The sequence below is a fragment of the Populus euphratica genome, unplaced genomic scaffold (assembly GCF_000495115.2).
Source record: "Populus euphratica unplaced genomic scaffold, PopEup_1.0 scaffold9.1, whole genome shotgun sequence".
Taxonomy (NCBI): domain Eukaryota; kingdom Viridiplantae; phylum Streptophyta; class Magnoliopsida; order Malpighiales; family Salicaceae; genus Populus; species Populus euphratica.
In genome coordinates this window covers 1,157,867-1,183,695 of record NW_011499857.1, presented here as the reverse complement: position 1 = coordinate 1,183,695, position 25,829 = coordinate 1,157,867, and the positions used below count along the sequence as shown (strand labels likewise).

Sequence of the window (25,829 nt, the reverse complement as noted above, 5' to 3'; positions counted from 1 at the left end):
ATCAACCTTTTATTATTCAAGTCATGAATTTGCAAGTTAATTAGAGTTAATTTAATATGTTGTTATTTTAATATTAAAAAAATATGTTTTTAATTTTTTTTTAGAATCAAATTATATTTTTACATGTTTTTTATATTATTTTTAGATTTACGGAGTTAATAGAGTAATATTGAAGCAATATTAAGAACTTGATATTAAATGCTTTTCTAATTATAACTTGTTAGCAGCGTTTAAATATATTTTTTATATTAAAAAAATCTGATCCGATAATGGATCGTGTGCAAATCATCTAATAACTAGCTACCTGACATGTCTAATAAATAGGGCAAAGGTGCTCAGATAAAAATTTGCCGTTACAAACCTTCCGATGAAAAATGATTAATTGATGCAAAATAACACACTTAACATAATTTTATGTTTAACTTCTTAAAAACAACTCGGGGAGAGAAGGGGGAAAAAAAATGAAAAAGGAAACAGGGTTACAGCTTCCAGCAGCATGACAAAGTCAAATTTAAAATCAGCGGGGAAACTGATGGAAAGTTTGCAGTGCACCATACTTCGATGCGACTCCATGTTTTATAACTCGACACTCGTCCTCCTCCTAATCCTTGCTGCATAAACCCGACGCTGGATCCTAATCGTTGGTAGTTAGACCGACATCCCGGAAATCCCCTTTCACCCGCCCAAATTTGATCCTCTCCCTCTCTAATCTCAGATCTAATAAATAATCTGAGTTATTCTAAAATTAAATGCGTAATTGTTGGTAGAAGAAGATGGAGTCGGCACCGATTCGGGTACCGTACCGGAAACTTAAGAAGGAGATAGAGGTAGAGATGGTGAGCTTGGAAGTGGAGTCGTCTCCTTCTCCTTCTCCTCCTCCCCCTCCTCCTCGAATCCAGTCTCCTCTTGATCCTAATTCTAATGGAGATTTCAGATCTCAAACCACCAAACATCAAATAAGCTTCACCACTCTTGTTCTCAGCTGTACGGTGGCCGCTGGCGTTCAATTCGGCTGGGCCTTGCAGCTCTCTCTCCTCACTCCCTATATTCAGGCAACTCCATCATCTCGTCTTGCAGCTACTGCATTTCTCTATCTATACTAACTAGTACTTGGGGGGATTTTTGTTGCAGACACTTGGGATAGGACATGCTTTTTCATCCTTCATTTGGCTCTGCGGTCCTATTACAGGCCTCGTGGTAGGTCATGGTGCCTAATCATCTTTTTGTTTGATTGACATATCTGAATCAGCTGATGAAACCGGAATCCAGTTTAGTTTTATTCATCTACTTCTCCTCTTATTTTACCATGTAACTTTCCGCATCATGCATGAAAGGTGTTTGCATTTGGAATATGCCTTTGGATGAATTTGAGTTGGTCAGACGACGGAACTTCTTGGGTAGATTTTACTTGCTCATTAATCAATCAATCAATTGATCAATTATTAGAGCTGACTTGATTCCAATAGTTTTCGTGGCATGTCAAGAGAAAATATCATACTTATACTGTGTTCACTGATGATGTTATGTGGTTATAAATTATGCTCGCTACAAGTAGTTAATTGTTTCTTCAATTTCATAAACATTCAATTTAGGCTTGCATCAGTTATTGGGGTTTTGCCTCTCAGGTTCAACCTTGCGTTGGTATTTGGAGTGATAAATGCTCTTCAAAATATGGAAGAAGACGCCCATTTATTCTTGCAGGAGCACTAATGATCTCTCTTGCTGTAAGTGCTATTGAATCTCATTTTTATCTTAGTTACTAATTTTGCTGATTGCTATTATAACTTCACGATCAAAACTAAATCTTGTAAATCTAGGTGATAATAATCGGATTTTCCGCAGACATTGGATATGTGTTAGGGGATACAGAGGAGCATTGCAGGTTTCTGCTGCCTTCACTTTAGTTATATTTTATTTCATGAATATTGTTTTAAGACTTATCTACTTATCTATGAAACTGAAGTAAATTCAAGGGCACTCGAATGAGGGCGGCTTTTGTCTTTGTTATTGGCTTCTGGATGCTGGATCTTGCTAACAATACGGTGCAGGTATGACATATTGTCATGTCTGTTTTGAGCTTCCTTATCACTGCTGCATGGAAAGTATGTAGAGAAATTGTAATGATTAATCACCATGGCACCATCTGCACATCCTAGTAAATAACGAGTTTCTTTTTGTTTTTATAGGGACCAGCCCGTGCACTTCTGGCTGATTTATCAGGTGCCATTTTGTCTTTGTTTCTAATGAACTTTATTAATTTGTTCAACTCCTAATGGAACCTGCTACATTCCAACATCTGTATGTTTATAAATTGACAACAGATTCTTAGCACTACATGAACGAGGGTTGTTAATGCGAAATCTAACTAGATGAACTGTTTACTTTGTTTTAGGTCCTGATCAACACAATATATCAAATGCTGTGTTTTGCTCATGGATGGCTGTCGGAAACATTTTAGGATTTTCAGCTGGTGCTAGTGGGAGTTGGAGCAGGTGAAAATTTTCGTGTTTACCTGTGGAAAGTTTTCCAGTTTTCTAGAAAAAAAAATTATAGGAAATAAGAAACTATAGAAAACAGGTTTGCTAAATGAAAATGAAATTTGTTTTCTTGGGAACCTGTGTTTTCTATTTCTCCAGTTTAGAAAACTAAAAAGCATAAAAAAGTTGTTTTCCCAAATTATCATAAAATACTAGGGCTTTGTTTGGTTCACCATCTTTTTTATGTTCATTTCTCTTATTATTTTTAATATAAGCCAAACAAAGGCCTTTGTTTTTTGGAAAATTTCTACTTAATAAAAATCTTAATTTCCATGGAAAATCTTATTACAATTATTAAGAAAACTAGAGATGGAAATCACAAAACTATTTTCTGAAAGTAAACGTGACCTGTTATGCTAATGAATATACATGTGCTCTAAATTTCCTCCTATCCTATTTTTCATTATTATTGTAACTGACCTTTGATATTGTATGACATGAATGCCGCCTTGTCTTATTCAACTCCTTCTGTGTTAAATGTTTATTCTATCATCACTAGCTTATACCACTGGATATTAAGTTGATTGGTGTGTCTAATGCTTCTATTCTACGCAGATGGTTTCCTTTCTTGATGAATAGAGCTTGTTGTGAAGCTTGCGGAAATCTTAAAGCAGCATTTCTCGTAGCAGTAGTGAGTTAATTTATCCTTGCATCTAGGTCAATATTTTGTTGTGCTATTGTTTTGGTACGTGTAAATTGCTTGCGATGTTACATCTGTATTGCCTATTCTTTGTTGTTCTTTTTATGCGTGCACCTCATTATCTTCTACAACATTTTTTCTTTTGTTGATTTGCATGAATTGATTTAATATATGCTTGGTCCTCTAAACGTTGTCCTTTGCAAGTTCACGAGTCAAGTAAAATTTCTGAAACTATTTCAATATTGGACCTTAGCATAAAATATTTCTTAACCCGATCTCTTTAGAAAAACAGTCCTTTTTGTATCATGTTAGCATAGATTTACTCATGAAATCAAGCCAAGCATTTTTCTTTTGGCTAGATCCAATTTCTTCGTAGAAAGGAAAATGATACACATTTTTCTTCTTGGGAAGGAGTGGGTGAACTCTATTGTTTGCAGCTTTCTAGACCTTCAAGAAAGAAATGAGAAAGAAAAGGACTACCAAGGCAATCTCAAGGTTCATGGCATAAATTTTATTAGGGTCAAATGTACACACTTTGTTATTTGGACCATTTAAGTCACTTTGGCAATAGATGTCCAAATTTTAACATTTGTGTCGTGGTTTGCATTAGCAAAAGCCTTAAGACTTTCAGTTGGCAATTTGGCAGGAAAATTATATATGAAATTTCATGGTTGCATCTCTCTCTCGCTCCCCTCTGCACCATCACTAAACCGATGGAATAGATGATCCTAGGAACAAAGCACAATACCGTGGCTTCAAATTTTGAACCTTGTCACTGAAGTGAAAGTGGGATGCACTTTCCTGTCTATGATACTTTGGATTAGCTATATCGGTTCATATATCATATACAGTATGCAAATTAAAATTAAAATATTGATAAAAATACAAAGCAATAAATAAATTGAAATCTAAATGGAATACAAGAGTAAAAATGGCATGGGAGACCCTTTGAGATATGGCCACAGTTCAATGCTTGTGTGATGCAGTGCTAGAAGGATTATTATCAATTTATTTGGAACTTCACTAGTTGAAGAATTTTACTTTCTTTAGGAAAATCTTCTTCGAATAGTTAGTGGTAAGTAGGATTTTGTTATTATTAGTATCAGTAGAGAGTTTTTATTTTTCTTTCCTACTTTGAATTTGAATCTTTAGGGTTATGGTGCCCTTATATAAATGCACATATCTCATCTATAAGGGATGCTATTTTATGGCAATGAATGAGGATTTCTGTTTCAACTTTGAGAGTGTTTCCTCTAATTTGTATTGAGGCGCATTCCTTGTGCAGGGTGGTTTCCTCTTGTTTATCCTTTTCAATTTCCTTTTGTTCTATGTTACTCAAACCACTAGCTCACATTTTGAAAACAACGGCACGAGGCACATAGAATCGCATGTGAATCAGGACCATTTTGCAAGGCTAAATACTCCTAGGTGACTAAGAGTACCTCTAGGGAAGAGTATTTGTGACTAATGTTGTTTTACTGATCTATTTCTCCCCATTGATTTAATTCTTACAGAGCATGTCCTATATGAATCATTAAATCAATTGCAACAGGTCCTGTTTGAAGAGGTTTAAATATGGAATATAGGAATGCCTCAAAATAATATCAAGAGTGCGAGATTCAGAAGCACTATAAGCCAGTTAGAAATATCATGGAATCCCTCATTCCCAGGGGATGTTTTGACACCAAGGAACATGTGCTTGTGTATATGCAATTCTTGGCTTGGAACAATAGAAAGGAAACAAGTATCAATGAACAGGATGGAATGAACTTTTTGCACTATTCTTACTTTTGAACAAATTCTGTACTTAGTAGTATGATTTGTGCGAGCAGTGGATAGAGAGCTCTTACAGGGGTCCCACTCACCCCGAAGTTTTTTGGATAACAACACAAAAAATCTATAAATCATAGATGATGGGGGATTTTCCATTCTATTGCTGGATACAAAATCACCAAGTTTGGTACAAGTTCTTCACATACAGAAGATGTTGCAGCCTGCAATTATATAGAAGTATGACCAAGTTTAATTGATTTCTCAAAGATGCAAAGTCGTACTAGAATTATTTATTTATATTGTTTAAGCAAAGTTAGTCTCCATACTGCTGGTCTCTTTACGATCTGGATACAAATTACATAAACAGCTACACTGACAGGAGATGAACATAAATTTGGATGAAATGTGTGCAGGTCTTCCTCCTGTTTTGTACTCTTGTGACTCTATATTTTGCGGATGAGGTTCCACTAAATGTTAATCAACCACGCCATTTATCAGATTCTGCTCCATTGTTGAATGATCCACAACAAAACAGCCATGAACTTTCAAAATCTGAGTTTCACTCGCCTGGTCTTGACAAATTGAGTGGGAACAGCACTGACCATGACTATGAACCGAGTATGAATTCAAAGCATGCCAACTCTGTAGGGGGTCGAAATGAAAATTACAGTGATGGCCCAGGAGCTGTTATGGTCAATTTATTAACCAGTTTAAGGCATCTACCTCCTGGAATGTATTCAGTGCTTCTTGTTATGGCTTTAACTTGGGTAAGCACCTCATTAACCCTGTATTGTTATTTCCAGGACTTCATGTTCCCTTCTGATTTCCTTTAGTCCAAACTCTATCAAGAATACATGTATTCCCTGATCCTGTAACAGTTATTTAATGCACTCTTTCCTTAATTTATTTGCGCTTATTTTCATTGCAATTATGATTTTACATGCAGTTGTCATGGTTCCCCTTCTTTCTTTTTGATACGGATTGGATGGGAAGAGAAGTTTATCATGGAGATCCAAAGGGGACTTCTAATGAAGTGAAGTTGTATGATCAAGGAGTCAGAGAAGGTGCATTTGGTTTGCTGTTGAATTCTGTAAGAACTCAGAATTGAGCATTGATAGTTTTTTTTTTTTGTTAAATACCATCACATGAACTGGGGACCTGGGAAACTAACGCATTGACTGAATGGACCTAAAAAATCACAGAAGTTAAGAGACAATCAGGGAAAAAGAAAGCAAAAAAAATTACAAAAGTCATGAGAAAAAAAAAAACTTGAAGCCAATTGACATACGTGAACTGGATGTTACGAGACTTGTTCCAAATTACCTAAAGACACGTATCCCATAACTTCTAGCATTGTGCTTTGCAATAATTGAAGTATCTTGATTATCTCAACAACTATTTTTCTCATGTTCTGTTATGGTACAGGTGGTTCTTGGCATTAGTTCGTTCTTGATTGAGCCAATGTGTAAGAAGTTGGGGTCAAGACTTGTATGGGCAATGAGCAATTTTATTGTATTTGTCTGCATGGCTGGCACGGCTATTATTAGTTTGATATCAGTTGGTGAATATTCTGAAGGAATCGAACATGTAATTGGAGGGAATGCGCCAATCAGGATAGCTTCCTTGATTGTATTTGCTCTTCTTGGATTTCCTCTTGCTGTATGTTCCTGTTCTAGTAGATTAACACTATTTTTTAATTTCGTCCCTCAAAAGCATGCAGTAATTGTTTTTTTGCTGCAGATTACCTATAGTGTTCCATTTTCTGTCACAGCAGAGTTGACTGCTGATACCGGTGGTGGGCAAGGTATGTATAGATATGTACTTTATCTGGCAATTATTTTTAATTCTTAATATGGCTATTGGTTAACCAGATGATCCTGATGTTTTTTTTCCTTTGCCACGTTTCAGGATTGGCTATAGGAGTTCTCAATCTTGCAATAGTTATTCCACAGGTAGATGAACACGTTATGTATCTTTTTGTTTTACTGGTTTCAATACCTTTGGGATGGAAGCTATTTCTCTGATAATAATGAACCAACATCACCCTTTCTACTGGACTCAAGTATTTTTGTTGGATTTTGGTATATGCTGTAGCCATGTGTCAGTTTTGCCTTTCCGTGCGCGATTGATACTAAGCAGTGTTAGGTTATTGTACATTTGACTGATGAACTGTAACGTTCATACAATTTCCATGACACTTAAACGTTCTTGCTTCTTCTCTGTTATTTCGGTTAATTCAGAATCTTCTGTTATTCCACTTTCTGTCTCAATTTTATTCTAGTTAATTCAGTCAAAGTTGATTTTCATCTGCATTTTTTATCTGTTAGATGATTGTATCCATTGGTGCCGGTCCATGGGATGCCCTATTTGGTGGAGGAAATATACCAGCGTTTGTTCTGGCTTCTTTGTGTGCTCTTGCAGCTGGTGTTTATGCAGCACTCAAGCTGCCAAATCTTTCAAGCAGTTCCTTCAGTGGTTTTCATTTTGGCTAACCACCACGCCATGCTCAACATGTTGACATCGAACCAACATGTAATTGTCAAGAACAGGAGTATACTCGTTGTTGGTCTACAGTCAGAGAGATGGTTCGTCCAATTTCCATTTTTTGTGTACTTGTAATTTTTTATATCAAACGAAGCGCGCAGAACGCTTTCTAATTCATTAATTTTTTGCCCTGCATTATGGGCCTCTGTACTTAATGTAGAGTGTATATCATTTCAAATGAAAAATTCATACGGCAATATACCTTCAATTACTTGCTAATTTAGAAATCATGAGTTGACTGGTAGTTTACATTTTATGTCGTTAATAGCCGAAATTGTATGCCGATTTGTGTAGGTCTTGTTTGGGACTTAATTTGTTCTGGAATTTTAGTAAATTTTGATTTTTTAAAAGAAAATTATATATTTTTTAATATTTTTAAGTTATTGTGATTTATAATAAAAAAAATCTATTATTTTGATATATTTTGAAATAAATTTTTTTAGAAAAATAATTATTTTATTTACATGCCTTTAACACAGTGGCGCCTGGCTAGTTTGTTGCCGGGTCCACATTTCTTTTTAGATGCGTGATGCCATTCGTACCATCTTTTGTTTAAACTTCAAGTTTCAGGCTATTTGTTGGGGATGTAGGTTAGGGGAAGGCTAGTAGGTCGCTGGGTGGCGCACAACCTCGAATAGAGGCCTAGTTGAGTGTTGTGTACAAAGTTGTTTTTTTAAGCAATTTTTATTTTTAAAAAATTTAACTTTGATATAACATAAAAATATCAAAAAATTTAATTTCAAAATAAATCACAACGCCAAAACACTGAAGAAGCTTGAATCATCGGTGAAAATTTCTTCTTGTTTATCCTGCACTGCTGGCTTGCTACTCTTTTTTTAAAAGTCAGAAGCCGAGCTTCTGTATATAAAGACTAAGTTCCTTCTTTGTTAGGTCTTAGGCAAGTCATTAGCATCCTGATTGGTGTATACAAGGTAGAGCTTCGAGCTAACCTGTATTTATAAAAAAAATTAATTTTTTTTATTAAAAATTAATATTTTTTATATATTTTAAACTGTTTTGATGTATTAATTTCAAAATTAATTTTTTAAAAATAAAAAATATTATTTTATATATTTTAACATAAAAATGCTTTAGTAGACTTGTAAATAAAATCACGTGGACAAAATCTTGTTACTCCCTGTATTTTATCTGTGTGTCGTGTTTCCATTGGCTCAATGTACGGATGATAGTCGGCCGACGTTGTGTCGGGTATGATTTTTGTGATTTATTATTTCTTAAACTTCTAACTTAAATATTTCTTTTATATAAAATTGCTTCAATCAAGATCTGAGGATTTAAACTTTCATCCCATGCACTTAAACTTATATTAAGACAAATTACTAATTGTGGATTAATAACATGCATTAATAAAAAACCCGATAAAATATATACAAAATATAAATAAATCACAGTCGTTATTTCTAGAAGTTATAACTCGAAACGTTTCAAAATCTATAGCGATTGCTTCTCCGAACATGCCCATCTTACAATAAGAAAGAATATAATATAACGGAAGCATGAATTCCGTTACAAAACAGATTGTATTCTAAAACCATGTGCTGGATATACTGCTTGAATTAACTCGGTTTTATGAGTAGGTGTCCTTTATCCGTTTTCTTTCTTCCTTCCAAATTTCTACGTTGAAATCTACTCTTAAACATGTTCTAACAGAAATAGTATGATATCTTGATGATTTTATTCTATTTACTATGTTAGTTAATTAGTTGTTGCTCGCTACCAGTCCCGAATGTCACGATGATGAACGTGGCTGTGATTAATGGACCACCTGTCTTTGAGAAAAAGTTAAGCACGGCCACGAGGGGAAATTAAATTAATTAAACATAGATTAGCAGGGCTTTTTTTTTAGCAAAATAAAAATTAAAAAATAGCAGGTCTCGTTGTTGACAAATCAACATCGATGCAATATTTCCATGGCCCAAGGCTTGAAAATAAAAACACGATCATGTAGTGAGAACTCCTTTGACGTCGAGCAAAGACCGTCCACAGGCGCCGTTTCAGCCGTGAGAAGCACGAGGGGCGTGTCGAGGAAGAAGAATGGGCAGCTTGTTTTTATATATTTAGCAGCCATGTTGTTTATTCTTGCAGTTTTGATTTAAAGTATTTTTTATTAAAATAATTTTTTAATATTTAAAAATTATTTTTAATATAAACATATTAAAATTTTAAAAAATAAAACAGTATGATTTCAACTATGTCCCGAAACACGGAATTATACTGCAACTCTCAACTGAGTTCTCAGTCTATTATTTTATCTGTTGATTCAAATCTGTTAATTAATATTAGGCAATATTTTACATGGTAGGAATGGGGATTTCTGTCGAATGAAGACATGGTTGGTAAAAAACGGCTAATGTTAGGAGTGTTAAGGTTTGTTTTCACTGAAGTAACAGCTAGATGAAGCGGTAGTCCATGACTGAACCACATAAAATATTAAATGTATAAATAATATTTTCTTAAAAGTTAAGAGTGACACATCATTCATTGAGGGTACCTAGAGAATGCCTAACTTCAAGGGGTTGTTAGCGGTAAAAGAGATTTGCTCGATTCTTTGACTTTGTAAGTTCAAATCTTAGGGTTAGTGATCGGAGGAAAGGTCTAGTTTTTTTTATAAAAAAAAAATATCAAACCATTCTTTAAGATCATTTAGGGGGGTGGGATGACGAAATGTAGTGTAAGTTGACATAATAACTAGTCCAAGTATATTCTTACCATATTTAAAAAACAAAGAGATAACAAAAAGTAGATTGATTAATGAATGATGAGATTAGAATACTGACTTGTAATATACTGTTGGTTAGATTAAAAATAAAAAATTAAGCTTAATTTTTAGTTAACAAAATATTGAAAGAATAAATTGAAAAATAAAATATTCAATTAAAAAATAAAAATAAAAAGATATGAGTCAACCATGCTTAACCGTCCAAACCATGACATAGATAATGAGAATGTGATAATCACATGAAAAACAAGTTGAAAACAATTATGAAACTCGATCTCATACAATTCAAGTATTGAAAGATAAAATTATAAAAAAATCATTTAAAAAAAAAAAGATATGAACCAACCTAACTTCTATTGTGAAACTTGTGACCCGAGTCGGTCGGTACCGTGTTATAAGACTTTGATAAGTCCAATAGAAGAAAATTAAGAAAAAATCATGAAATTCAATACACAACTAACTCAATATTAAAGGAAGAATTTGAAAAGAAAAATCAAATAACAAAAAGCATAAAAAATGACCTAAGTTAATCCTAGATAACTTGTTAAACTCGTGTCTTTGATCATGATACAAAGATAACCTCATAGAAAACAAATAACAAAAATCATAAAACTCAATTCTCAACAAACTTAATGTTAAATTATGAAATTAAAATTTTTTTAGGCTATTTGAGTTAATCTACCAAAATTGCAATTCGATTCATTATACTGAGATAATTTAATGTTAAAGAATAAAATTAAAAAAATAAAAATAAAGAACGAAATTTGACATCCAAAAATAAACAACAATCCATTTTGCTATTTTAGAGTGAGAAAGGGGTGAAAATTGAGGAAATGAAATAGAAAAAAGAGAGAAGGAAAAAAAAACAAATCAAATAATATCAATGAAGGCTACTAATGAATGTTAGTGGTCATTGCATGTCCAAGTGTGACAACCCTTCCAAATCCCCTAATATATTTGTTATATCATTTTTAAATTTAATCTTTAAAAATTTAATTATTCTAAATTAATGAAATCAAGAATCAATTAAGCAACATAATTTTCTCTTTGCATTGCACGGTGTTAAATACTACAAATCATGAATTCGATCCAAAATCAGTCCAATTTAAAAGAAAAAAGCCGAAGAAAAAAGAAAACTTTTACAATCTAGAGTAACAATGTGCAGCATTGATCTACAACGATTCACCAAGATATTCTAGTCGCTTTTGTAATTGTAACAATAAGCTTAGCCCCTGTATGTATATATATGCAACTATGCAAGTGAACATAATACTCATAGAAGAGAGAAAAGGGAGAGGAAAGGAAAGAGCGCCTAGCTTTCTGGCTGAGAACATGGATCCACCCCATTCCAAGGGGGCGACCAGCTTCTTTCAACTAATAAAGTCATGCAGTGCTGTGGGAATAGCCTGTCCTTCGCCCAATTTTAAAGCAGGTGTTATGTGGGCTCCCAGACACCCAACCCTAGTGGTGCCCAGGTCAGTGGGTCCTCTGGAACCCTTCAGTTTTAAGATACAACCCTCTCTCCTGATTGATTTTTCGAATCAAAGGTGAAGCTTTGACAACTGTAATATAACAGTGCTAAGAATTAACAAATCCGAATATGCAAGAGCTGATCCTTCCTCCACGGGCAACTTGCCGAACCGAGTTTCAACAATAATTTCTCTTCGTTTTTTAATTCTTATAATTAACTTGATATTTTAAGCTCGGAAAGGCAATCCACATCAAATATGGACAAAAATACCACGTACAAACACTGGTAGCAAGGGCCCAAGAGATGTTGCTGTATGTTCATCTGAGGACGCAAGTGTTTAGGCGCAAAAACTTAAATGGATGGTGCCTTTGGCTTTTCCAATGTCAAGATCCCAACCTTCAATTCCATCTTTCAATCACTTGAAAGACCGATCGAAATCGCCAAAACCCCCTACATCATCCACGAGTTCGTGGACACTGTAAGCTTGGGGCTACAATTATCTATTTTTGGGTCCATGTGATGGATACTTGATCTCCTCTCATGGGTCAGCTTGCCTGTTCACTTTCCATGCTACGAGACCTGATAAATTGCCTGTTTATTTACACCTATACGGTGTACATCATGACTATGATTGAGCGTCTTCATATGCTTTAGGGATAATGAGTGTGAGAGGCGCGCGGGAGTGGAGAGGACGTACAAGATGACGAAGGGCATCTGGGGGTGTGGCAGAGAGAGAGGAGGAGGAGCAGTGGGATAGAGATGGACGTCGTCTAATATATAATTTTATATATATATTGCGTGCGCACCAAGACAAGAAAGACCAGCTCTTGTAGGGTTATTTATAACAAGAGGGTCTTTTGCTAGGGCTTTCCGAGCCCCTTTCTCCATCTCCAATCTCTCACACGCATACACACGAAGCCACTGCGCAGAAGGGGCTCGGAACTGATGAAAGGATAATGGATAGGAAAGCCTTCGTCCTCATGCACGATACTTGTTGGTTGTTTAGGTGGCAACCCCTGCCCCCCTCCCTTCCTTGGTCCCATCCCTAGATTCCTGCCCCTTCACTTTCACTGAATTCATGCAGACGCATTTACCCTTTAGCCCTCGAGAAGATCCATACACCTGCCAGCTCATTCTCTCTATTAGCAACTCTCCTTTTCTTTTCTTTTCTTTTTTCCCGATATTAATTTAGACAACTTAAATTATTACTACATAGCAGTATTCTTCTCTCTCTCTCTCTCTGTCGTATGAGCTACAATACATATTGAGGCGGTTCTCGATTTTTATAATTTCCACAGAAATAAAATTGTGCTTTCAAGAAGAATTACTCCATTTTTATTCTTTTTGCAGATGAAATATCGTTTCTTTTAGCACTAACTTCAAATTTCAAAAAGAAAAGTAGAGAATTCCCTCTTCATATAAAGAGAAGTAGAGGAATAAAATTAATCATCAAACATCTCTCTCTCTCCTCCCCACCCCACCTCCTTCTCTTCGATTCCGTGAAGTGATATACTAGCTAGTTAGAGGCCGATTGATAACCTATCCATCAAACCACATTTTGCTTACCGCTCCTATAAAAGAAATTTGTTTTTTTTTTTTGGCTGTAATATATCTCCTTGCAAGTCTCTCTTACTTTCATTGTAGCTCCTAGACTAGACGTTTTCAATTCCCTCTACGAGCGCATCTGCAGATATCTTTCGTTTTGAATTCCAGACTACAATGACGACATTCTGATTCCGACCACAGCTTTAAGATACATAGGTGATGACGTGCAATGGGATGGCTTTCTTCCCAACAAATTTCATGCTCCAGATTTCTCATGATCAAGATGATCATCAACCTCCCACATCTCTCAATCCAATTCTACCCTCACCCCAAGATTTCCGTGGTACACACCTTCTCCATGCGATCTCTTTCTCTCTGAGCTAAATTTGACTAGATATTGATCAGAGTGTTGGTTTTCTTCTTCTTTTTTGGTCGCAGGGGTGGCATCATTTATAGGGAAGAGATCATCAATGTCTTTTTCAGGGATTGATGCGTGTCATGAAGAAGGCAATGGAGAAGATGAGTTGTCTGATGATGGCTCACAAGCAGGAGAAAAGAAGAGGAGGCTCAATATGGAACAAGTCAAGACTCTTGAAAAAAACTTTGAGTTGGGTAACAAGCTTGAACCTGAGAGAAAAATGCAACTGGCTAGGGCTCTTGGTCTGCAGCCAAGACAGATTGCTATATGGTTCCAAAACAGGAGGGCCAGATGGAAAACCAAACAACTAGAGAAAGATTATGATCTCCTCAAGAGACAGTTTGATGCTATTAAAGCTGAAAACGATGCGCTACAAGCTCAGAACCAGAAACTTCACGCGGAGGTAATTAGCTGCAAGAATTTGACACATCATCGACTGGCTATAGAGGTTCTTACTGTAGAGCTTCTTGTTTGAATTAAGATTTGAGATTCGTTCTTGATCTCTTCCCAATTTATTGATGTCTATGGAACTTTTTGGGATAGTAAAACCATTAATTAGCAGATTTTGCATGGAGAACTGCAATTATTGTTTCGAAATCCCAATCATTTTTTTCCCTGGTTTATGCAGCTTTTTTTTACCTGTACTTATAGCAATGATTTCTGCGAACTTTTCAACAAAGCTTCTTTTCTCATGATTAGCTTACCTTTTTCATTTTTAATATATGTTGGTTTTAGCACCCTTGAAAAACTTTTTAAAAATATATAGGAAACAATATTTTTAAGTACAGAATATTAATTGTTCGTGGTTTAGAGATAAAGGCTAATTAATCATTCATGTCTGTGAAGTACTAAAGATCTTTCCTGCATGCTTGAAATTTAAGAGTATATAATAGCTCTTCTTCTTCTTCTTAAAGAACTTTGCATTCATGCATGCTTCAAGTTGATTGATTAACTTCCGGCTGCAGATATTGGCACTGAAAAGCAGAGAACCGACTGAACCTATCAACCTCAACAAAGAAACAGAGGGTTCTAGCTGTAATAGAAGTGAAAACAGCTCTGATATCAAGTTGGATATCTCGAGGACGCCAGCAATTGACAGCCCTCTATCTAATCATCATCCAACGAGCAGATCCCTTTTCCCCTCATCATCATCATCTATAAGGCCTGCAGGCGTTGCTATAAGACCTACAGGTGTTGCTCAACTCTTCCAAACAAACCCTTCAAGGCCTGATATTCAAAGCCAGAAGATTGATCAATTAGTCAAAGAAGAAAATCTTGGCAATATGTTCTGTAGCATCGAAGATCAATCTGGATTTTGGCCCTGGCTTGAGCAACACCATTTCAATTAAGAAAATGAACCCAGAATGTCATACTGGACCATACCCATTATACACCCATGGCAATAGTTGATTTTCATTTCAATAAGAGGGAAATTATCTTAATTTCATGAGTTTAAAATTAAGTTCATGTCTTATCACTTTGATTGGTGTGTGTGTGTGTGACTTATACATTTTCGTTGAGTAACAAGAGGGATGTTTGCCTTGCTAGGCTCGATGGTGGAATTTAAGTTATATTTGCTTGTCACTGGTTAGATTGCTAGCATGAGTCATGGAATAAGAAAGAGATCGCCTTCTCTTCCTTGCATGTCTTTTTTGCTATACTTATATTTTCTTCGTTTTGAATCGTATCCTGCACAGGAGAGGGGGAGAGGGGGAGAGAGAGGTAATGCTTGCGAGTGCTTTCTTCAAAGTCCTTGTATGAGGCGCTTTGCGGATAACATCACTCGGCATGATATGCTAAAACAACGGGGAGCAACCGGCAAAAAAAAAAATCACTATAATTATATTTATTAAAAGGGAAAAATTGGACTGCTGGTGCTTCGTTTTTCAATCAATTGAATCCATGAATTTTTGTTTATTTTCTTTTAGAACATCACTGTTTTCAACTTTTGCCAATCATACGGTCACTTCAATACTGTCCCTTCTTTTACGATAAGTCTTGATTTTGATTAACTAATGTCAGATTTGAGCCAAAATAATATTGTCGCACGTGAGAAATTAGGTGTGAGATTCAAAATCGTATCTGCCACTGAAACACCGTGGGCCACGGTGATGGACGGAGAGGATACTTTAGGAGATGATGATCATGCACAAGGATTAAATCGGATTTTGGTAAAGGGTTGAGATTAAGAAAGTTAGAGGAGGAGGGGACGAGCCATGCGATCAACCCACATAGAGAGTACCGAGCACACCAACCAAGAGAGGAAGAGGACAAACCGAAGGAAGAAAACAAGGACAGTCGATGATGGTAGGCCATTCTCGTGAAGGGGACGTTGGCAATGTTGTGCTGATAGAGAATGGAATGGGATCGAAAAGGCAGTCGAGCCCCCCCACAGACACCTTTTCGAAGCGGCCATAGCAGGCTAGAAACACATGCAAACTCTTTCCGAGCCTTTATAGCATTCATGTGACTCACTGCCACCCACTCCGCTTCATCCAGCACTGCCACTCCTCTCTTGTGCCCCAACTTCTGTGCATATCTGTTGCGTAGCTTGTAAATGAACAAAAAAATGAAAAGATTTCTTTCTACATTGAAAAAAAGTAAATTCTCTTTATAAGTCTTTATTATATAGTAAATTAAATGAATAACTTTTTTAGTGGGATTTCTAATGATATTATATCAATATTTATAATATAAAAAATAACATTTAATTTCTAAAATTTATTTTGTCACTGAGATTAAATATTTATTGTGGATGTATCTAATATTTCTATAAACCGATTAAGAGACCCTTTTTTAGTGGCATATGAGGTTGTGATGATGGAGAGAAGAGGAAGGTTTTAATGTAGAATCATGGATCTAATCATATGAATTTTGTGATGTAGGGACTATCTTGAGTTTTGTTATTAAATATAGGTACTTAAACGCATCTTTTGCTTCAGGAAAATTCCCACAGCCTCCCGTCATGTTACTGCACATTCTCCACCCTCTTCTGCTAATCTTCTGCAATACCATCACATTCTCCGCCCTCTTCTTCCGGTCTTCTCCAATACCATCATTTCAGCTACCAACCCTTTACTTGAAACAAAGAAAAAACCATCTAAAAGCTTAAGTTTGAATTAGGTTTCAAAGCTTCAAACCTTCAAAATGCCTAGAAACAGGAGATTCTTATGTAGATTAGGTCTATCACGTCGTCCCTTACATGGAATGTTTTGGGTTTAAAGTTTTTGGTAGCTGGTTTGCTATTGGAATTATTAGGTTAAAAAAAATGGGCTTGTCTCTTTGGTTTGGACTAGGGAGTGTTTGGGACTAGAAATTTTATAAGAGGTATCGGACTTTGGGAATGCCTACAACCTTCCAGCCCTGGGCCTATCATCCCTGACACCGTCGAAAATGGATATCTCATTTATTTGTTCAAAAACTGAAGATGTATGGTTGGTAAGAAGAGACCAGCCCATAGCATGTGGGAAAAGACAAGGATCGTTTAACGTGCCACGTGTAGCTTCGCTCGCCAAAGACTAGCACCTCCGTGGATCTCAGCCAATAGAAACACAGAAAAAACACAGCTCCTTCGGTCACCACCCATTTTACTTTATTTTTTCTCCTCTTTCCCAAACAGATAATCCAGTCAGTCCTCATGGCATCTGTTCCTCTGCTCTCTCCCTCTACCACCACAGCCGCTTCCTGCAGAACCTCCTCCTCCCTTACCCACCAGTTGCTTCATCTTTCCTCTAAGGTCCCATTCCATACCTTCCCCGCAAGAAATCACAGACTAATCACCAAGCTTAACGTGTCCTCCCCCACCAACAAACCTGTTACCTCCACCACTTCGAAAAAACCCATTGAAGAAATCATCTTTTTCGACGGCGGAGCCCACTACGGTGACCTCGTAGCCAACCTGCTACTGGGCTTCACTCTTCTCTGGCTGCCATTGACTCTAGCTGCAGTTTCAAGGGCATTTTATCTTAGATACAGGTTCACCAACCTGAGGGTGACGGTTATCTCAGGGCTAACGGGTCAAGATAGGAGTGATTTCTCCTACAAGGTGATAAAAGATGTTCAGGTTGTGCCACGTTTCATAGGTGAATGGGGTGATGTAGTCATTACTTTGAAAGATGGTACTAAAGTGGATCTTAGGAGTGTTCCTAAATTCAGAGAAATTGCCAAGTATTGTCTCTCTATGGCCGAGAAGCCTTTGATTATGAAGGAGGATAGTACAGGACCCAGAGGGTTTTAACTCTTAAGTGTGAGGGGAGGGTTTTGCTTTTCATCTCTTTCTTTTGATAGTATGTAATTTTTTTTTTTCCAGTTCTAAACGAGTAAAAAGGCTCGGATTACAATTTTCATATTTACTCACTGCGAAGGTGTATCAGTATTGCTATATTGCGGAATTAGAAGCTAAACCAAGTTCATTTTTCCATACTTTATATTTGTAAATCGCATCACACTTTTGGAATTTTCTTTCTCGAATTTATTTGGACATCGACTATATCTTCGACTATATCTTCTTCTTCTTCTTTTTTCTTTTGGTGATATTAGCAGTTTTTGTGAATGCCAGCTGCATAGTTTAATTGAACACTTTATTTTGGATTTGATCTCACCGCACCAAAAGTTGGGGGGAAGGGAAGGGATGATTAACAGGCATCCTAAGAAGAAATAAGAAATAGCAATGGAAATAGTTGAAATAGATCCCAGTTCTTAAGGCGACTGTTGTAGTTGAAAAGCTATGGAAAATTCAGTGTAGATGTGTCAGACATGCTATGACTTTGATTGCAGGAGATTCAATGTCCCGGTTCTTGATGATTTCAAATTGATTGATGAACGAGGGGGAACATTTACTTGCTCGTTTGTCGGAAAATATGACCATATTAAATGGATCATAAAATGGAGCTCCGGAAGAAGCTTAAAAATCAACCAGCAGAGCTAGCATGGTTTCTGGGTTGAACTCCAAATTTAGCGTTTTAAACGTTAGCTGTATCTTTCTTGTTTAAAATTTAGTCCAGCATTTTTATAAACCCTCGTAACATAATTGCATAACTCAGTCGGTGGATTAGTGTTTTTTAAAGTATTTTTTATTTAAAAATATATTAAATTAAAAAATATTTTTTAATTTTTAAAATTTATTTTAAATCTGTATATTTAAATGATAAAAAAAATAAATTAAAAGTGCAGTTTCACCGTAAAAACAACACCAACTGAAACTTTGATGGTACTATGGTCAGATTTTCAACCCGAATGACGAAATTAAAAAAATAAAATAAAGGGAAAACATTCCGGTTTCAATAGTTTCTATATCTATCCTTTTGCTTTAGTGCAGTCGACCAAACATTAAAAATTAAAAATATATATATATTATAATAAATTTTCAAGAAAAAACACATCTCAATAATACCTAACACGAACTTTTACATTTCTGGACTGTTGTCTTGCCTCGATTTTTCTCCACTGCATCTGTGTTTTTTCTTTTAAGAATTTAATTTGTCAAATAGCACGAATTTAATTTGTTAAATAGCATATTTGAATTTTGGAACGAACCAATGAGGTCTTAATAAGACCTGATGTGCTAGATTACTCTATAATTTCTGAAACTTGAGGGACCGAGTTACAATTAAATTTAGAATTTCGTTAAAATGAAAAGCAAAGTTTTTACCGAGGAGAAGCGTATGCCTATGAAATGAGATAAACAGAGGACTGCTTTATTTTATTTTTATTTTAAATTAATAATGATTCCTTCATTCATCCTGCAACTGACGGCATCCTAAAACCACGAAAAGGGACCCAATCCGTTTTTGCCCTAAAATTCTTGATTATATCCCAATCCCAACCTCAACCCAAAATAGACGAATCTTCCACCTATAGCTGATAGAAGAAGAAACACGCCTCCTACCTGATTTTATCTTGAAACCCTAAACTCTCTTTGAATTTAATACACCTGCTTGCTTGTAAATTATGGTCGAAGCTTTTCCGATCTTTAGATAATCGACGTTCTTGTTTGGGTTGTTTCGATCCGGGTTTAGGGTTTGGATTTTTCGATCCAGGAAACAGAAAAAGAAACGGGAGAAAATGAGCAATCAAAAGAAGAGGAATTTCCAGATAGAGGCGTTTAAACACCGGGTCGTGGTGGATCCGAAATACGCCGATAAGACCTGGAAGATTTTGGAGCACGCTATCCATGAGATTTACAATCATAATGCTAGTGGTCTCAGTTTCGAAGAGCTCTATAGGTCTCCTTCTCCTTCTCCATCTCCCTCTTCCATTTATTGTTATTATTGTTATTGTGATGATGATGATGATGAATTGATGATGGTTTCCTTCTTATGGGTTTCTATTTAATTAATCAACTATTCATTGCCTTAAACTTAGTTGTTGCTTTTGGGTTTTTGATGACTTTGGTTCGTAAAAATGTTTGCGATTAACATATTAAGTTCCTCGTGCAAAAGGTATTTATCTGCTGCAGTGGGCTGTGAATTTTTTCTTCTTTTGCTTATGTGATGTTCCTGATGATTGAGGTTACTGTTGAACACAACAGGCCAATTCTTTTTCTTCTTCTCAAATTCACTTATTGTTACATTTTTTTGGTCTTTTCATTTGTTTCCTTTATGATTATATGTTTTGTGTTCGTACTTTATTTTAGAAATTTTGTGTTGGTCTTGGTGTGTGATGGATGAGTTTGCTTGCCCATAAGACAATGCTGTGCAGTAAAGTCAGCCAAACAAACGCATCTTTTTCTTCAACTCCACTGAACTGAATACCCCCTTGCAAGCAATTTAATTTATGACGCAAAAAAAAAACACTTTAAAAAAAAAAGATGACGCAAGTGACCAACAGAGAGATAGAGAATCAATTACCGTTTATATAAGATTTTCTGCATTGGTGGTTTTTATAGGTTCAGTAGAGTGACAGCCTCATCCATCAGCTAGCTAGAGTTTTTTTACTTGTCAGGCTGAACACCCAACCTAGTGCTTCTAGGTTAACTTCTTTGAAGCTGCATGCACAAGGATGCATAATTTGTTCTGTATGAGATTTTCATGGGTTCTAAGGATATATTGCCATATCTTTGCTCCTATCACAGCTTCTCTATGCAATGCCCAATGCTTATACATTGTGTTTGCATTTTCTTTTTCTTTTTTTTTTTCTTTTTTTTTGCGCTCTTAATCCCAAATAATGGTTGTCTTGATTGGAAAGAACACATGACTACCAGAAAATAATATATCCATTCTCTTTCCTTTGTTCCCTTGAATAAATTTAAAAACATCTACTTATCACTGAAACCTTTCTTTGTTTTCAGCATTTAAATTTTTTTACTTTTGGAAATTTCTTCTGCTGCCTAATGCCTTTACTTATCTCTCTCTCCGAAAATCAACAAAATATTTTAAAGGTTTCTCTCTCTTTTTTTAAAACAAATTTATATACTTGGCTAATCTTACTCTCTTTTACAGAATGAACATGTAAATGGTAATTTTGTAACCTGTTTTTATTTATTTTTTGATTTCTGTGAACAACATTTTTACATGTGGTGGACCTTTTTAATTTTTTCAGTGACAGAAAGGGGACAAAATTTGGTTACGGTACATTAAATCCATCATAGAGGTTAAAAAACATATGATGGTCTGAATTTTCAGTTTTTTCATGTGTGCTAATTTTGTTATTTTACATGATAAATTTTGAATTAATCTTGACGATGGTTAATCCAGATGGCTTTCCTGCTGTTGATAAAAATCATTTCTTTTCCTCTTAATGGTAGGTCTCTCCCTCCCTCTCTCTCATTTGTGTGTGTGGCAAGGAAGTGGGCATGGTCTTGAGATATTTTCTCAAACTTTTTGTTACCTTTTTTTTATTTTGCTTTGAAATCAGAAACACTTAGTAAGTGTATAAAATTAGGTATTTTGCTCAAGTCAATATCTTAGTTCTAGATTTGATGTTTGGCTGGTTATCTTGTCAAACCATAGACATTTTAATACTAAGTTGTGTTTTAAATTTTGTGGTTTCAGAAATGCCTACAACATGGTGCTCCACAAATTTGGCGAGAAGTTGTATAATGGTCTGGTTGCTACTATGACTTCACATTTAAGAGAAATATCAAAATCTATCGAGGCTGCCCAAGGGGATTCATTCTTGGAGGAGCTCAACAGGAAATGGAATGATCATAACAAAGCATTGCAAATGATCAGGGACATCTTGATGTATATGGATAGAACATATATTCCAAGCACGCATAAAACCCCTGTTCATGAACTTGGGCTTAACTTGTGGAGGGATAACATAATACATTCCAGCAAAATTCAGACAAGGCTTCAAAATACGCTTCTTGAACTGGTTCACAGGGAACGGACTGGTGAAGTTATTGACCGAGGTTTGATGAGGAACATTGTCAAGATGCTAATGGATCTAGGCTCTTCTGTTTACCAAGAAGACTTTGAGAAGCCATTTCTTGAGGTTTCAGCCGAGTTTTATAGGGGTGAATCTCAGAAGTTCATTGAGTGCTGTGATTGTGGTGATTATCTGAAGAAAGCTGAGAAACGTCTAAATGAAGAGATAGAGAGAGTGACTCATTATTTGGATTCCAAGAGTGAAGTCAAGATAACTAATGTGGTGGAGAAGGAGATGATTGCTAACCACATGCTGAGACTAGTCCACATGGAGAATTCAGGCTTGGTAAACATGCTTCTTGATGATAAATATGAAGACTTGGGACGTATGTACAACCTGTTCCACCGGGTTCCTAACGGTCTTTCAACAATAAGAGAAGTGATGACTTCTCACCTCAGGGAGACCGGCAAGCAACTTGTTACCGATCCAGAAAGGTTGAAGGATCCAGTGGAATTTGTTCAGCGTTTGTTGGATGAAAAAGACAAGTACGATAGCATCATAAGCAATGCATTTAACAATGACAAGACATTCCAGAATGCTTTGAACTCCTCTTTTGAATATTTCATTAATTTGAATGCTCGTTCTCCTGAGTTCATTTCATTGTTTGTGGATGACAAACTACGCAAAGGTCTAAAAGGAGTTAGTGAGGAGGATGTGGAGATCATTCTTGACAAGGTGATGATGCTGTTCCGCTATTTGCAGGAGAAAGATGTATTTGAAAAGTATTACAAGCAGCATTTGGCTAAGCGGCTGTTGTCAGGGAAAACGATCTCTGATGATGCGGAGAGAAGTCTGATAGTCAAACTTAAGACAGAATGTGGATACCAGTTCACTTCGAAATTAGAAGGCATGTTTACAGACATGAAAACCTCCCAGGATACAATGCAAGGGTTTTATGCAAGCCACCTGGAGCTAGGGGATGCACGGACACTGGTGGTTCAGGTTTTGACAACAGGGTCTTGGCCCACTCAACCTGGTGTTACATGTAACCTGCCTGCAGAAATGTCAGCACTGTGCGAGAAGTTCAGGTCATATTACCTTGGGACCCATACTGGTCGGAGATTGTCATGGCAAACTAATATGGGCACAGCAGACGTTAAAGCAACCTTTGGGAAGGGCGGTCAGAAGCACGAGTTGAATGTCTCCACTTACCAGATGTGTGTCCTCATGCTGTTCAATAATGCTGAGAGGCTTAGCTACAAAGAGATTGAGCAGGCAACTGAGATTCCTGCAGCAGACTTGAAGAGGTGCTTGCAATCCATGGCTTGTGTGAAGGGAAAGAATGTTCTTCGCAAAGAACCCATGAGTAAAGACATTGGTGAGGAAGATGTTTTTTTTGTTAATGACAAATTCACAAGCAAATTCTATAAGGTGAAGATAGGAACTGTAGTTGCACAGAAGGAATCAGAACCTGAAAAGCAGGAGACGCGGCAGAGAGTAGAGGAGGACCGGAAGCCTCAGATAGAAGCTGCAATAGTTAGGATTATGAAGTCGAGGAGAGTATTGGATCACAACAATATAATCACTGAGGTCACAAAGCAGTTGCAGTCACGTTTCCTAGCCAACCCCACAGAGATTAAGAAAAGGATTGAATCCCTTATCGAACGAGATTTCTTGGAGAGGGATAGTGTGGACAGAAAACTGTATCGATATCTTGCTTAAAGGAATGGCTTGTTCATGTTCCTCTTATTCCGTGGGATGGTTTAGAGTTGGAAATTGGAATTGTGACTCTGCAAGTGGAAAATTGTTTTAGTTCCGCAAGTTTGTTGGATTCAATGAATATCCGTTTCTTTCTGTTCTGCTTATTGTCTATACTACTGTAGTTGTTCTGAATTTACTAAACAGATTTATGCCTTCGCTCCTTGCCCATTTTCCAATTCAGATGGGTCATTATTAAAGATGATTGCAGGTCAGGGATGCGTTTGCTTGTGCGGATAGCGGAGAGCCTGTCAATTCTTATATGATCATTTTCAGTTATCTTCAGAAATTCTATCCTTCCTAAAGCAGTATGATCCCCTTAAGATGCCATTCGGAGTAAAATTTGAGTTTTTGTCTCAATGTGGTACAGTAGAAAAAAGAAGAAGTAATATAATTCAAAGTTTATTTAGAATAATAGCACATTTGCAGTGATAATTTTAAAAGCTATTTTAAATTATGAATTAAAAAAATAAATAAAATTATATTCTTGTACAAGAATAAATGTTATACTTATATACAAATTCTATGATACAACTCTATAATACAATAATAAAATAAGTGTTTTATTCTTATACAAACCCTGCTGGTAAAAAAATTGTGTTTTTGGTGTAATGTTAGAAAAGTTTGACACGAGATAGGATTAAATTGTATTGGAAGGAGGAAAAACTAAAACAATTTAGTTAAGATAAAATCATGTGCATCCATCTTTTTTATAATTAATTAATAGAATGTTAAAGCCTGTACATTTTTAAAAATTTAAAAAGGAATGCTTTGTAAAAAAATTCATTAATCATAAAAAACATCTCATTTATTTTATTACTAACAAATATTTTTTCATTAAAAATATAAATACGTTTAATTTTATCATAACTAAGTTGTAGTTTTATCTACTTTCAAAATAGTTTTAATCCTATCTTATTTGAAACTCCTTTAATTTTATACTAAAAGTGTAATTCTTTTTACTTGTAGATTTTTATAAAATAAAACATTTATTATTGTATAAGAATAGATTTTGATTTATTTTTTAAAATTTAAAATGGCTTTTAAAATTTTCTCTCACAATGTTTTAAAAAAAATCATAAATGACTTCCGCGACTAATAAAGTGCATTATTTTTCTAGTTTGAATTGTGTTATTTAAAAAAAAAACACTTGTTGTGCTATTTGAAAAAACAAAAACTCTCAATACATTTTTAGAACCCTCTAAATTAAATTCAATTTAAAAATTTTAATGAAATCTTATAACTAAGTTCTCCTAAGTGTTAATAATTAAATTTTAAATGGAATTCAATATCAAAAAATACTATAAGAGTAAATCAAACGTGAACCCGTCTGATTTATTCAAAGATAAAAAAAAATCACAAAAATACTCATTTATTTTTTTTTAAAAAAAAAGTTTTTAAAAAAATAATATGAAGATAATAAAAATAATATATAAAAAAAATCATGTGGAAAGATTGAAAATCATTTGGGGATTCAAAGACTTGGATGACAGTCGTGAGTTCCAATGGTGCCTTTTCTCATGCATCAGACTGTTGGGTTGCACTTATGTAGTTGAATCACGGAAAGAAAATTGGTTGTTCTTGAAACTGTAAATATGCTTTCTGAACAACTTCAACCAAAGACAGCTATTATTTTGATTAAAAATTCTGGGGCACTCTGGTGGAGCAAGTTTTTAGCCCTTTTTCCGGCTTCATTTATTCTGCAGGTATTGTAAGAGGGCACGCAGGCGCTATTTCTGAATAGTTACAAGTTGCACAGCAAGCATGAGTTTCTAATCAAGTTATGAAAACGGGTTGATCTTCTTCTTCAAGGATTTTTCCATATCCCTACTTACTTGTTACAGATAATTTATCCCTTTTCATATTCACTGTGTGTTTTGATTTGTTCTGTAACAGCGTTTCTTAGCTTTTTCAGCTTTCTCCGTCTGTTTTCTCGTGGTTTACTTGTCTGCTTTTATTCAATAAAAGTCCATTCATCTTCGTCTTCCTCTCATTTACATGGCTTTGCTGACAAGGAATTAAATGCTTTTTAGTCTTGAATGCACAGCTTAGGATGGTATTCATGTTGCATGGCTTTTTATTGCCTTTGCTGG

The 25,829-nt window shown here is 35.6% G+C and overlaps 4 protein-coding genes across 6 annotated transcripts; all 4 read left to right on the top strand.

The window, feature by feature from the left end:
- Nucleotides 1–458: 458 nt before the first annotated feature.
- Nucleotides 459–7,724, top strand: LOC105123629 (sucrose transport protein SUC3). Of its 2 annotated transcripts, XM_011023308.1 has the most exons (14): nucleotides 459–1,052; nucleotides 1,132–1,197; nucleotides 1,626–1,724; nucleotides 1,818–1,882; nucleotides 1,964–2,048; nucleotides 2,187–2,220; nucleotides 2,393–2,492; nucleotides 3,093–3,168; nucleotides 5,364–5,717; nucleotides 5,897–6,040; nucleotides 6,376–6,609; nucleotides 6,691–6,754; nucleotides 6,859–6,902; nucleotides 7,278–7,724. In XM_011023308.1, the coding sequence occupies exons 1-14, from the start codon at nucleotides 774–776 to the stop codon at nucleotides 7,440–7,442; spliced, it is 1,809 nt and encodes a 602-aa protein (XP_011021610.1). In that variant the 5' UTR covers nucleotides 459–773; the 3' UTR covers nucleotides 7,443–7,724. The 2 variants fall into 2 exon arrangements, with proteins under 2 accessions (XP_011021610.1, XP_011021611.1); XM_011023309.1 differs by lacking the exons at nucleotides 459–1,052; nucleotides 1,132–1,197 and having other exon boundaries at nucleotides 1,658–1,724; nucleotides 1,843–1,882.
- A 5,154-nt stretch (nucleotides 7,725–12,878) lies between these two features.
- Nucleotides 12,879–15,263, top strand: LOC105123628 (homeobox-leucine zipper protein ATHB-13). 2 transcript variants are annotated; one of them, XM_011023306.1, is made up of 3 exons: nucleotides 12,879–13,593; nucleotides 13,689–14,116; nucleotides 14,634–15,263. In XM_011023306.1, exons 1-3 carry the CDS (start codon nucleotides 13,470–13,472, stop codon nucleotides 15,015–15,017), a joined length of 936 nt encoding a protein of 311 aa, XP_011021608.1. In that variant the 5' UTR covers nucleotides 12,879–13,469; the 3' UTR covers nucleotides 15,018–15,263. The 2 variants fall into 2 exon arrangements, with proteins under 2 accessions (XP_011021608.1, XP_011021609.1); XM_011023307.1 differs by having other exon boundaries at nucleotides 12,899–13,593; nucleotides 13,689–14,071.
- Nucleotides 15,264–17,232: 1,969 nt separating this feature from the next.
- On the top strand, nucleotides 17,233–18,090 carry LOC105123627 (NAD(P)-linked oxidoreductase superfamily protein). The gene has a single exon (XM_011023303.1). It carries the CDS (start codon nucleotides 17,306–17,308, stop codon nucleotides 17,903–17,905), a length of 600 nt encoding a protein of 199 aa, XP_011021605.1. The 5' UTR covers nucleotides 17,233–17,305; the 3' UTR covers nucleotides 17,906–18,090.
- Nucleotides 18,091–19,365: 1,275 nt separating this feature from the next.
- Nucleotides 19,366–23,913, top strand: LOC105123626 (cullin-3A). Its single transcript, XM_011023302.1, has 2 exons — nucleotides 19,366–19,892; nucleotides 21,660–23,913. Exons 1-2 carry the CDS (start codon nucleotides 19,732–19,734, stop codon nucleotides 23,698–23,700), a joined length of 2,202 nt encoding a protein of 733 aa, XP_011021604.1. The 5' UTR covers nucleotides 19,366–19,731; the 3' UTR covers nucleotides 23,701–23,913.
- The last annotated feature ends 1,916 nt before the right edge of the window (nucleotides 23,914–25,829 follow it).

What these genes read in the sequence shown, in the direction of transcription:
- LOC105123628 (XM_011023306.1), top strand. Translation starts at nt 13,470, where the DNA reads ATGACGTGCAATGGGATGGCTTTCTTCCCAACAAATTTCATGCTCCAG. An exon ending in CTCACCCCAAGATTTCCGTG is followed by an intron (nt 13,594 to 13,688) that starts GTACACACCTTC and finishes TTTTGGTCGCAG; the next exon opens with GGGTGGCATCATTTATAGGG. An exon ending in ATCATCGACTGGCTATAGAG is followed by an intron (nt 14,117 to 14,633) that starts GTTCTTACTGTA and finishes TTCCGGCTGCAG; the next exon opens with ATATTGGCACTGAAAAGCAG.
- LOC105123626 (XM_011023302.1), top strand. Translation starts at nt 19,732, where the DNA reads ATGAGCAATCAAAAGAAGAGGAATTTCCAGATAGAGGCGTTTAAACAC. An exon ending in AGTTTCGAAGAGCTCTATAG is followed by an intron (nt 19,893 to 21,659) that starts GTCTCCTTCTCC and finishes TTGTGGTTTCAG; the next exon opens with AAATGCCTACAACATGGTGC.
- LOC105123627 (XM_011023303.1), top strand. Translation starts at nt 17,306, where the DNA reads ATGGCATCTGTTCCTCTGCTCTCTCCCTCTACCACCACAGCCGCTTCC.
- LOC105123629 (XM_011023308.1), top strand. Translation starts at nt 774, where the DNA reads ATGGAGTCGGCACCGATTCGGGTACCGTACCGGAAACTTAAGAAGGAG. An exon ending in GATACAGAGGAGCATTGCAG is followed by an intron (nt 1,883 to 1,963) that starts GTTTCTGCTGCC and finishes ATGAAACTGAAG; the next exon opens with TAAATTCAAGGGCACTCGAA. An exon ending in TTGCTAACAATACGGTGCAG is followed by an intron (nt 2,049 to 2,186) that starts GTATGACATATT and finishes TTGTTTTTATAG; the next exon opens with GGACCAGCCCGTGCACTTCT.